At 44.7% G+C, this 12,718-nt stretch overlaps 2 protein-coding genes across 5 annotated transcripts in view; both read right to left on the bottom strand.

Annotated features, from left to right (window-relative positions):
- The window catches only part of LOC117770076 (ephrin type-A receptor 7-like), a 146,669-nt gene extending 141,132 nt beyond the window's left edge, over positions 1-5,537 (bottom strand). For 3 of the 4 annotated variants that reach the window (XM_034599121.1, XM_034599120.1, XM_034599122.1), the window contains exon 1: positions 5,177-5,537. In XM_034599121.1, coding sequence (XP_034455012.1) covers positions 5,177-5,255 — 79 coding nt within the window. In that variant the 5' untranslated portion in view covers positions 5,256-5,537. The remainder of the gene's footprint in view (positions 1-5,176) is intronic. The other variant, XM_034599123.1, reaches the window with a different exon arrangement.
- The window catches only part of LOC117770083 (double-strand-break repair protein rad21 homolog A-like), a 951,093-nt gene that overhangs the window by 832,840 nt on the left and 105,535 nt on the right, over positions 1-12,718 (bottom strand). The window lies entirely within an intron of this gene.

Genomic DNA, 12,718 nt, shown 5'->3' with positions numbered 1-12,718 from the left:
ACACACACACACACACACACACACACACACACACTTCCTCAGTCCATCAGCCTCAGTCAATGCGTTCCAGTGCAGTGGGAGGTAAATAAGCATCTGGCGGAGCTGATGCACTGACTTGTTATAGGAACCCTTGATCTGTTTCATTACATGTAACATACAACAGCCATGGAACAAAGCTGTGGAGGCAGCTTACAATTCCCTCATCACTTGCCCCCCCCCCACCTGCTTTTACTCCCTTCCAATTTTCTTTCTGTCACTCCTTCATCCACTCCGCTCAGCAAACCTCTTCCCTCACCCCTGCACCTGACACACCTCTTCTCCCTTTCTTCCCCCCCCCCCCCTGCTTGTAATGAATCATTTTTCTGGGGGGGGGGGGGGGCGACTCTCCCTACATCCATTTCACCGCACTTGTGCCTCCACTCTTCCTCCTATCTTCACCCTCATCTCGTCTCTCCAGAAAATGACAATGTCCCCGAGGACTCGGCGGGAGAACAATGCGGCGATACGCCCGCCGTCTTCACAAATCACAAATGACCTTTCGCATTCACAGAGGTCACAGTCATCTGATCCAGCACGCACGGGTCCAACGCTGCTCTCGCCAGCCAAAGATGGACCAGTGCAATCAGGGCCAGCAGTGGCAGCAGAGCAGAAATAAGCCTGAATAAATCACAGACAATTAGTCCCAAATGATGCCTGGGAGGGTGGAGTGTTACTCTCTGCCAGTCTGGCAATCGCTGGTAAAACCCGATATTACTCAGATTGCTTTTTAAGTACTAATTATAAGATTCAGTAATTATGTAACATATGAGTCGAGTTTAATAATGAAAAAGACGCTTTAATTGACTTGTGAAACAAAAAAGGTTTCCATCTAAATAAAAAGCAGGTTTATCAAATAAGTGACGTGATGGTGATGGCAAAAGTAAAGCCAGCAGCTTCTAATAGCGTCTTATCTGAATACTACACCTGCAGTAATTTGAAAAGTTAAAAAAGCAAATTACAGAAAGTCTCTCACAAGACAAAAGAATGGACCTCAGATTACATCTAAATTAAAGCTACTGTTCAAAGTCAGTGTTTTTTTCAGATTTGTGGTTTGGGGACGTTATTATTACGACTTTGTGAAAGTTAGAAACAGACTGTGGTTATAGAAAGTGTAACTGTGATTATGTGTTTGTGCTTGAGGAAAGACTGTGGCTACATAAGTAAACAAACATGAGTCTGTTTCTGTAGGTTCACACCAGTACAATGCATATTTGAGAAGGAGGAGGAGGAGGAGGAGTGTGTGTGTGTGTGTGTGTGTGTGTGTGTGTGTGTGTGTGTGTAAATAAAGTTCATGAAAAACACAAGTGGAAGAAAAATAATTCTCCCTGGGCAGAGCAGAGTGTGGTGAAGAGGCGACAGTTATTTTTTAAAGTGTTTCGGCTTGAGATTGAGAGAAATTTGCATGTGTTGTGTTCTGAGACCCAGTGACTCCACTTCAGAAAAGTACAGAGACTGAAAGGTGAGAAGCAGAAGAAAAACCAGAGACAAAGGACGGAAGGACACAGAGTTCATGGTGAGTTCTGTGATCCGTCATATTCTAAACTGTCTCACACACACTGAGGATTTACAAGTTCCACTACAAACACTTCCACGTGCAATGGAACCAATCAACACAAACAACCATCATCCAACATGAGCTTCATTCCTCAGGATAACAAAACAATCTAAAGGGGATTTCACCTTGTTCGGTCCGGTCCTTCGTACTTTCCAGTTTAATTCGTCCCAAAATAACAGGTGTGAAAGGCACCTCTGACCAACAGAGGTTTGTGAAAACACTATTTTGTCTATTTCAGACTTTCAGACAGCATCAAACATGAGAAAAAGAAGCAGCACCAGCTCACAGGATTCTGACGAAATAATCATTTTCTCCATCCAACTGCAAAAGATACTTTTTCTCGATGCAATGTATAACACATCGCTGAAAAGACGACAGGCCACCAACAGACACACGATCCTCTAGAAACCAGTCAGCCTAGGTGATGGCGACAGGACGTACATGTGGCAAACAAAGTCTTGAGTCCGCTCCCTAAAACTTATCGGATCAAATGTAAACAATGCAACAACGACATGAACCTTGGTTTGGACTTTCAGTAGAGTCCGTCCTTTCAGAGACAGTTACTGGATCTTGTATAGTAGCTACCTAAAACCTTGGAGATAAGAAATGTTTAAAAGAACATACATCTACTCTGAAGTGGAACTACATTAGGTTATGGCTGAGAGGCTGCGTGGTGGAAGACCAGTCATATTGTCAGGAGGTATACGAGGAGATTTCTGTGGGTTCCTGACATGTTTATCCCAAACTATCCCCGTCTCAGCCTCTCAAACCTTCACGGTGGAAAACATCGGCTGTAAATTTTAAATTACACAAGACGAGAAAGGCCTGAGCAGAATGAGGCTGCAGCATGTAAAGCGATAGTCTGCATGCCCGCCAAGAACACGGTGCAGCCGAGTCAACCCCGGCCGCTCCGACACCACGAGGCATCAAGCGAAGCCCCGGCCGCACCGACAGGATGATCTCACAGGTTACGCTGCAGTTCTCTGAGTCTCAATCACTCCGCTCCTCTCCCCCACTCTGCCTCTATTGTTCTGTACCTGGCTCGTGCCCTCTCGCAGCTTGCTGCAGAATGGATGGATGCAGAGGTGGGAGGGGGAGAGGGAGGGAAAGTAAATGAGATCCCGATGAGATGCCAAGGTGTGTTAGCGGTGAGGCGTGGGGGAATGAGAAAAGGGGGCCTGAAGGGAGGGGGGGGTGGCTGGATCGAGTGTGTGTGTGAGGTGCTGCTGTGGGATGGTGGACAACCCCGGCTCTGCCAGTACGCTGCCCCCCGGCCGTATTAGCACCTGCTAAGTCAGCTCAGGATGCGGGGGGGAATGTGCATGGGAGGAGGAGAGCTATGGCGAGGAAAGTGTGGAGAAGGGAAGTGGAGGAGAGGAGGAAGACATATGAGAGGACTGTGGGAAGAACAAAGGAAGACAGAAAAGGACAAAGGACGTAAGAACTAACAATATAATAATGTAGACACACATATCAGCCACGCAGCAACACAAAGGGAAACGTAAAACTGTGAGTAAGAGCTAATAAAGGATTATAATAAGGAACGAGGGCGGACGAGAAGAATTTCATGAGTGGGGATCAAAGAGCCGAATACCTATTGTAATATAATAAAGGCTTTAACAGATCCTCTCAAGATCCCTCATAGAGGAAAGACTGCAGGCTTAATAAACACACATTTCTGTAGGTAGAAAAAAAAACTGTTGGAAAAGCAGTAACTCACTAACAGAACAGTCAGAGCCCGGACGGCTGCGTAAATTACCTCATTTAATATGGACGTAATGGCCGAGAATCTAAAGCAAAGGGGGGGAGGAGGAAACCTCTCCAGTGTTTCCCTATCTCCCAAATCCTTACAAACAGCGAGAAAGAATCGCTGCCAATAGCAGCCTTCAGGAGCACATTGCTTTCACAGCAATTAATCGCGAGCATCAATTCAACAAAAGCTAGCATCCAAATCCAGCTAGCCAGCGTTCCAGGGAACCGAATCAATCTGGCAGAGAGTCTGCGAGTGCTGAATCCAAAGCTCGAGAGGAAGTGTGTAAACGCGAGGGAGTGCAAGTGTGTGTGTTTGTGCAAAGTGCATTGAACAGAAGGGCCCTCGAAGCCCAGAAATGATCCCATCATGCAATGTGTGCTAAAGTGTGCGTGTGCTTCGTGAGAGAGCTCGCATGCAAACGCAACATGTACGTGTCAAGCGAGTGTGTGCATTTGACCCTGAGTTGCGTGTGGGGCCGATGCACTTTGCTGCGTGTCAATGATGTATGGCTATATGTTGTATGTGTGTGTGTGCCAAAAGTGCACAGTCTTGTAGCAGGTGAAATTGTGTTAGTGTGTGTATCCAAAACCCACTCATCTATGCCTGGATAATAAAGCCCCTCTTTGGAAAGAGCCGGTGGGTCTGAGGCCATTATGTTCTTTTCCACTTCTACAATCTCAGAAGTGATTAAGATCACTTTCCACCTGAGCCACACACACACACACACACACACACACACAGTCACCAATCACAAGTTTCACAAGGTTTACAATAACTTGAAAAGGCATGAAGTATTTAACTGTGGTAATCAGCCGGCTGCTGGCTGATGGTAAATGCTCCTTCTCCTGCACTCACTCCACAAAGTGCACATGAACAGGGGCAATTAAACAAGCCAGCAATCCAACTCCCACATCAGCATTAAATCTTGATAAAACACACTCAGTGAATCATTCATCATTCCCCTGCAGCCCGGTGTTGATTCCTGATGGAAACATCCGCAATTTATCTCCCACTGCTCGAAAAAAAAACAAAAACCCTATGGAGGCAAAGAGAGATTGTGGAGGGATGCAGCTCAAAGGGAGAAGAGTTGCGTGCAGCGGCACTAAAGCATCAGGCTGTAATGCGCCCTGTCGTCTGTGCCACAGCAGCAGTGGCAAGTAAAGCGCATGAAAAGACAAAGAAACCAGTTGCGCAAATAATTCTGGACAGAAAACTACGACTCTTTTCAAATCGTAGTGACATCAGACTGAGGATTTGTGTCTTATTAAGAGAGGAGCGGTGAAGGAATCTGACTTTTCCTCTCGGAGTGAATCACAAAGTGAGCACTGAAGCAGACGGCGGCTCCAGAAAATGTTGCAAATGTGCCTCAGGTTTCGGTCTTTGGAGCAAAAATTGTTTTTAAAACAACTTGGGCACATCTGGAATTTAAAGTTTACCAGGTGCAGTGAATTATCATCAACAGGACCGGATTTTAGCAGAGTGAATAAAACCCTGACAATCTCATGTGATGGTGTTTGTTCGTGGGGGGGGTTCCGGGAATAGACGCTTTGAGTTCCACGGAGCACAAATGCGTAAATCTGTCGGATAAGCTTTTTGGAAACGCGTTTTCACGCAACCGTTGTTTTTCTGTTGAGAATTTTCCACTGCGCACTGAAAAACAAACATTGTGCCTCCATCTCCAACTCCACTAAAAATGAACGTCCTCTCATTACTGCACAGCATGCACCTGCTTCCATCACCGGACAAACTCCTGCAGCCGCCGCCGGGGACGTGCGTGCTGCGGCTAAAAAGGGAAACAACCGCGCCACGGAACACATGTCTCCACGTACCTTCCTCTGCGTGACAGTCTTCCACTCGGCTCAGCAATAATATCCAAAGCACCGAAACCAGCGTTTTACGGAGATCCATGTTTGTCTGCACAGTTCCGCGGGGCTCTTGTCATCTCTGTCCAGCCTTGCGCGCGACGCACCGCAGCAGAGACGCGGCTCTCGTGTTCGGGTGGAAGCGGGACGCCGTCTGGGCAACTAGTGCAAGAGCCGGGCGGCCACTCGGCCTATTTCATATCTCGGGGGAGGGTTTAGTGGAGGAGATTGACAGCGGGCGTGCGCAATGAGCTGGGATGTGGAGTGGAGGGGTGCGTGAGAGTGGACCTATCGTAGGAGCTGCAGCGCCCAGGTGTTTCCACGGGAGTCGAACCAGCAGCACTGAGGGTTTTCATCACTGACTTGTCCTGTTGGAGGAAGACAGGAGACATAGTGAGGACACGTGTGTCTGAGGATGTGGTGCCATTGGCTGTAGGAGGTTAGTGAGGATTCAATCTTCTGTTCGGAGTCCTAGAAGTGTGTGGATGGCCCTACATGTTATGTTATTATTTCAAATAAGTGGTTTTCATGAGAACACAATCTGTGCTTGGATAGAAAAACACTTTAGAAACTGAAAATTGCTCTTTTCCATCAAGATACATGCTTCAAATATGTGGGCAACTTTTGTATCCTATAATTGTTTTTCACGATGACACTTTAAAGCTTCATTCTAAAGTTATTTTTGTGTAAAATCTGATCATTTCTGACGTTCACACCCAACAGTTATGGGAGAAAGAAATATTAAAACATGTAGTGACAGACTGCAGCAGCACAGGGAACTGACCTAGGAACGTTCATTTATTAATTTAAGGAAGTAGCAGAGGCTTTAGTTAGATACGATTACACACAACTCAATATGGAAGCACAGATATACAAGAAAATACAATAAATCCCATAATGAGCATGCTTTTAAAAGCTTTTTTCCTTTCCTTTCCCTTTCTTCCGTTATCACACAAATCAAAAGAGAAAATCTAAACATGAGAGAGAAAATCTTATCAATCAGTGTCATTGTCCCCACATCCCAAATAAACACAAGTAAACACTGATCAAGTTATTTGTTAAAAAAAATCCAACAGCACACAAATTGTCCTTAAATTGACTCGAGATAATTTCTGTAATGGAAATCACTTCCTGTCTCGAGGGGGACTATTGATCTGCTGCTACTTAAAGTGAGGAGACGTGTTCACGTGTTGTGCAGCAGGCGACGAGCTCCTCTGCCGGGTTGGTTCGTGCTTCGTCGGACGGTAGAAGAACCAGGATGAAGCAAAATGTAGAAAATGCTGTTTCAGGGGTTTGCATCATTGTAACACAACACTTAAAGGTCCCTGCATGTATCACTGCCGTAGCCACGTGCACGCAAAAGGTGAACGCACGCATGTGTAAACACACTTTGAGCCCGAACGGATCGTTCTTACAGTTTAGCTGGTAAAGCAATACAGTTTACTGCGGATTGACAAGTGAGATCCCATCTTTCTGTTTTTTGTTCCAAAGAGAAAAGCAGTGATGTGAACACAGGTTGAATCTCCAATCAATACAATCTGTTCTGAGTGCTGAGAGGAGGAGGCTGCAGGAAATTCAACGAGCTCTCGGCCATGCATCAGTTCTAATAAAGAAATCATCACTATAGTTCATTTCAAACCGATTGTGGATCTCATTCCCAAAGCTCATCAAGAATATTAAAATACTATTAATTACATATCCAGTTGGTTTAATTAAAATTCTTCTCTTTAAAGAGCAATTCAGAGAAAATGGCTGTGAGGATTACAATGATGTCCTCAAAACACTTTAAGTCCATTCATCAGTCTGTTGAGTGCATGAGATGATCCTTTTTGTTTTACTCACAATACGCTGGAATTCTGCAGCTTCCTGTTTGAACCTTGACCGCAGAGCTCAGACTTTGTTTATGCATCTTAAACTTTTCACACTTTAAAGGAGACATTTTATTCTCATTATTCTGGTTGAATACAATCAGATGTTTCACATGACATCAAAATGGTGTAGAAGTATCGGTCGCAGCTTTTTACCACAAACTTTGGGCATCATATGAGGTCATGCTAATGAAAAGGCTACAGCTAGCACACCTCGTTGTTCCCATTAAGCAGCAGCATGTGGTCAAAGGATTTTTTTGTCCAGAAAACAAAGCCTATCAATCACCTGACCTGAGCTCTGTCTGTGTGTCGTCCCACTCACTGAGCTGAAACACAGCTGAACGCTGGATATTCATCATGTACTGATCCCTCCTCTGCTTTGGGGACTTCATTTAGGAGTTTGGTGGATATGACAGAAGTTTTTCCTGCTGAATATCAGAGATGAATGACTCAATAATGACCACACACGTGTGTGTGTGTGTGTGTGTGTGTGTGTGTGTGTGTGTGTGTGTGTGTGTGTGTGTGTGTGTGTGTGTGTGTGTGTGTGTGTGTGTGTGTGTGTGTGTGTGTGTGTGTGTGTGTGTGTATATATATATATATATATATATATATATATATATGTGCATAGGGTTCACTTCACATTATCACTGTTGTCATCCAGCCCCCTCTCCATCCCTGCTCTCTTCTCAATCACACGCTCCAACACACACACCCAAACACACAAACACACACACGCTCAAACGCGCGCACACACACAGAGATTATAGGCCATCAGCCTGACTGATCCTCCCCAGCAGGGGGGCTGGTAGCCTCAGTACTGGGAGCTGGTGAACATGATCATCTGTCCTCCTCTGTGGTCATTACTCACCAAGGACAGAGGCCAACATCTCCGCTCACTCACCCCGTGTCTCATCATCCATTTACGCACGTGCACACAAACCGTCTATTTTGTGTTCTCTGTCTCCCCCCCCCCCCCCCCCGCTGTCCCATCTGCCAATTTGTAAATCTAATTTCAGAATGATGTCACATTGTGACTGACGGTAACGTCATCTGCATTCTGTCATTTGAAGAACAAGGTCGGTGTTTATTGATCACAAATCCAACCTCATTACCAAAAGACCTAAACCAACTATTTATTAGTCCATTGGATAACAAACAAAAATATTACTTTATGCTTTTTTCAACTGTGGATTAACACGCACTAGTTAAGTAAAATACATGATCATTATTACCCATTAAATTGTCTAAAACTGGGGGGGGGGCAGCTGGGGTGGCAAGGCCTTTTCTTTAGGGGTGGTGGGAGGCAGCTGCCATCCCTGCAGATCTGCCCCCAGCCTAGAGTCTAAGAAAAGCTCCTGCACCATTTGTAGTAGGTAGTAGTTTCTGTCAACACATCCCCACAAGCAGTGAGTGGATCTGCAGACAGGACCCCCCCGACTGATACCCCCTCCCCCCGAGCCCGTTAGCCAGCATCATCGTTTAGGAATAAAATGACCAGGAGAAATTAAATGTAAATGTAAATCACAACCTGATATCATGTAGATATCGTGTGCTCAGTTCTGCAGGTTCGTTATCATGCAACAATTCACGCTGATGCTCTTTACGGGCCCCTCCCTCTCCGCTGCTGTTCACACACACACACACATCAGAGAGAGAGAGAGAGAGAGAGAGGGGAGGCGAGCGGCAGGAGGAGGAGGAGAGGAGGAGGGAGCGGAGTCACTTGACCTTTTCTGTTCCCTGGCTGATTTCCCAGCCATCCAAGCAGAATGAGGGGGGGGTGAAAAGATAATGGGAGAAGAGGTGCTTGTGTGTCTGTGTGTGTGTGTGTGTGTTTACGTGAATAAAGGCATGTCAGGGTACACACACACACACACTGTTTACAAACACTGATCTGTTACCTCGCAGTTACAATTTTAATATCAAATAAAGGTATTTAAAGAACTGTTAATTGTCAGAAACTGGACTTCACAGCTCTGGAAAGTTATCGAGTGACTGCGATTTTATTTTCTGTTGAGACAATCAGTTCAAGTTACAGAGTAATCCACCAGGAATGCTGGTTTGTGTCTATCTGATTGGCTCACGCAGCATCTCACTGGATGACATTGCAGTGCATCGTGGCTCAAGTTGAGCCAGGTTCAACTTTTCTGCTGCACAAGCCTGTTTTTTTGGACTCGTCTGCATTGCATCCCTGTCTCACTGCCGAACGGGACTCGGCGAAAAGAGAATGATGGTCTGAACTCAGCCTTGGTTTGTGTGAGGTATAAGGAGGGGAGGAGAGGAGAGGAGAGGAGAGGAGGTGGAGGAGGGAGCGGGTGTTTGATAACACTAGGCCACAAGTCCCAGATGTATTGTACCACAGTCGTGTTATTCCCAAGACGGGACCCTGTAAACGCTGCCAAGTGAAAAGGTGTTAATGTGTCTTTGAAAGAGATATACGCCTACACACATGTACTGTACACTGACACACACACACATGGGAGGTGTCACGTTAACACACACACACACACATATATATATATATCCCCATGCCCACACTCGCAGCAGTGGTGACAATAATGGATACAGAGTGTTTCAAATGGAAACAGGGGAGCGGGTGTCACTCGGCTTCTTTCCGATGGGTGTGCAGAGAATCGCCGTTCCCTTTATGAGATGCTTCACTACCACAGTGTTAATCACAGCAACAATTCATAATGGAATTAGATTACAGATACGCTCTAACAATATTTCTGGACGGATTGTTTTTATTGCCTTCATTAGTATCTCTGTAATGGCCTGTTTGTGATTTGTTACTAGATTTATTGCAATCATACTTTTCTTTTATTAATGCAAATGAGATAATAACGTTTATATGTTTATATGTGGTTTGACTATGAATCAGACTTTAGGGCGTCTCACACGTGGCGTGACAGTGACAGGGGAGAGGAGGTCGTAGTTGATGACCTTAGTGAGTTTAGCAGGAAGTTGTGGAGTTTAACTTTTTTTTAATATCCTTACGTCAGCCTCTTTGGAGGAGCAGGTCACAGGGGTTGTCCGGGCGGCACGTCCTGGGAAAGATGGGTAAAACAGCCCATGGGAGGAGGACTGTCATTGGCTAATGAGTCCTTGTGTTGCAATTAGTTCCGGGTATGAGCGTTAGTGGTGCCTTCAAGGTCATGAAGAAATGGTAAGAGTCACAGGACAGATCAGATTCAGGAGCAGCAGTGCAATGATGTAAAAATACCCAATTGCAATTAAACGTTGCATGACATTACATTAAAAATTCTACTCAGGCTACATAAGTGTTCATATTAAGGGAGATGATAAAAATTTAATTTCAGTTTTTTGAGGGGATTATTTCTAATTGTTGCCTTTTTTGAAATATTGGAATGCTCTTTAATTAAATCTACCAAATCCATTTAGTACATTTCTTATACCTCAAATTTAAATTTTAATCATTATAATTAGTTATTATTATTATAAGTCGTTGTATTGAGTTTTTATGTTTGATTAAATGTTTCTTTTTGTTTGAGGACCTCTGTAAGTTCAGGATTCACAGCTGAAACTCGTTTTTTTCCTGTCATATTAAATGAAACCTAAAAACATGAATGATGGCTAAATGAATTAGAGTTAGATGGTGAAATGGGAGAAGAAAGGATGAAAAAGAGGTGGAGAAAAAACACTAAATATACACAGGACTCAAAACGAGTGGGAGAAATCGAGGGATACTGAGGTTGAATGGAGGGCACAGTGAGGCAGGGCCCAGCCGACTGTCAAGTAGCCATGTGGCAGTTTGCAGATAAGGCCCATGACGACCGCATGATCTACTGCTCGCCGACACTTTCCCCAACATATGACATCTGCCCAGCAGCCTCATTTCTCAACCACAGCGGGCCGATTCCGAGGAGACTCGCTCGGCAGGAATTGAATCCGATATCATTTCTCTGAGGGATTGTTATTCCAGCCGCCGCGGCAAAAACCTATTGTGACTTAAGATAAAGTTGAACTGTACGATTTACACGAACTGCCTTGGTTCATATGGAGCTGTGCGTCTGCGCTGTTCCTCTGTAACAGGATGATGCTTTGATATTTAAATGCGTGTGGGTGTGTGTGTGTGTGTGTGTGTGTGGTAGTCCAGGGTTGCAGGGCAGTTTATCTGAATACACTGTGGAGACGATGGCAGATTAAGGAACGCCACTGTTTCCAATTTTTAGAGCCAACTTCAGACAGACAGGTAAATGGAACAGCTGTGTTTCCTTTTCCCTCTTCTTCACCTCTATTTTGCTCCTGTCCCTCCTCTTCTCTCTCTACATACACCTTCTCTCAGTCATCATTGTCTTCTATTATTCCATCACTCTATTTTCCTATTGTTTATTCTCTCCATCTTTTCTGGAGTTCTGGAGCATCGACTCTGATCGCAAACAAAGAAGAAATAACTTGGACAATAGTTTGTGCTTCACAGCGTCAGAGTTGTGGAAGATCAGGGTCGAGACAACATCCTCATCATTAAAAATAGACAAGTCAAAAAGGTTTGGAAGGATCCAGAACCTCCAGAGATACAAACTGATTCATCTCTTCTGTGCGATCCCGTTGGCCAACGTTAGGAAATGTGCCAAGAGTGTGAACTAACAACAGAGAGCAGCTTAACGTGCAAAAACCAACTTCGCTGGCTCCAGCTGAGAAAAGGAAGCACGGCGCAGTGTGCACTGCAACAGTCAGGCCCGAGGCATTAAATGTTGTTCTTAATAACCAGAGTGATCCCAGCAGCCATTAGCCACATTTTAGAGCTACGCACATTTTCTTCCTCCTCGTGGAGAGAAAAGGTGAGAGAGAGGGAGAGAGAGAGAGGGAGAGAAGGGCAAAAATCAATTCATTGGAGTATGAGAGAAACAGAGGGAAGAAAGAGAGAGAAGGAGCAGCGGAGTGAGAGTGAAAAATGTGCTGGTTTGTCAGCATGGGCTGGATGTCTCAGGAGACACCGATGGGAATTCATCACAAGAGACAAATTATATTGCAGTAGTATCCCTCTTGCCCTAGTGTGCATGAGTGCGTGTGTGTGTGTGCATGTGTGTGTGTGTGTGTGCAGTTGCAAGCCGCTAATCTACAAATATACTGTGTGCATGCATGTACATAACAGGTGTTTAAAAACTCTTTTTGCACATGAAATCATACATGTTTTATGTGATTCTGCAGGTGAATATGCAGAAACTGTGGACTTTTGGGGCAAGTCTTCTGGTTTCTGGCTTATTTTATAGTATATTATACTATTTCAATATTTTCATTTTAACTTTATACCTGATAACTCATCTGCAAGACCTGCTGTGTTATAATTTGGCAGCGTATTCAGAGATTCAGCATGTAATAGAAATTGCGGCAGCTTCAATTGTGTGTTCAGCCACACACACGCCACCGCAAACACAAAACTTGTAGAGGCACGTGTGGCCCACTGTGTAATTATGCACCTAATGCAGGGCACAGGGTGTGTAAATTAGATTACAGCTCAGCAAATCAAAGGTAGTTTAATAATATCTTCAATGCCGCAATTAAGACGTACAACTTTCCGCTCAACGCAATCATGGAGACATGCAAGAAATTGACTCTTTCACCCTCCTACTGCTCCTGTAATGAGCGTCAGTAGAAAATGACGCTAACGCAGACACACACT

Source organism: Hippoglossus hippoglossus, chromosome 11 (assembly GCF_009819705.1).
Source record: "Hippoglossus hippoglossus isolate fHipHip1 chromosome 11, fHipHip1.pri, whole genome shotgun sequence".
Lineage (NCBI taxonomy): Eukaryota > Metazoa > Chordata > Actinopteri > Pleuronectiformes > Pleuronectidae > Hippoglossus > Hippoglossus hippoglossus.
The sequence above is the reverse complement of the archived record's forward strand: the minus strand, read 5'-3'. Positions and strand labels throughout refer to the sequence as shown.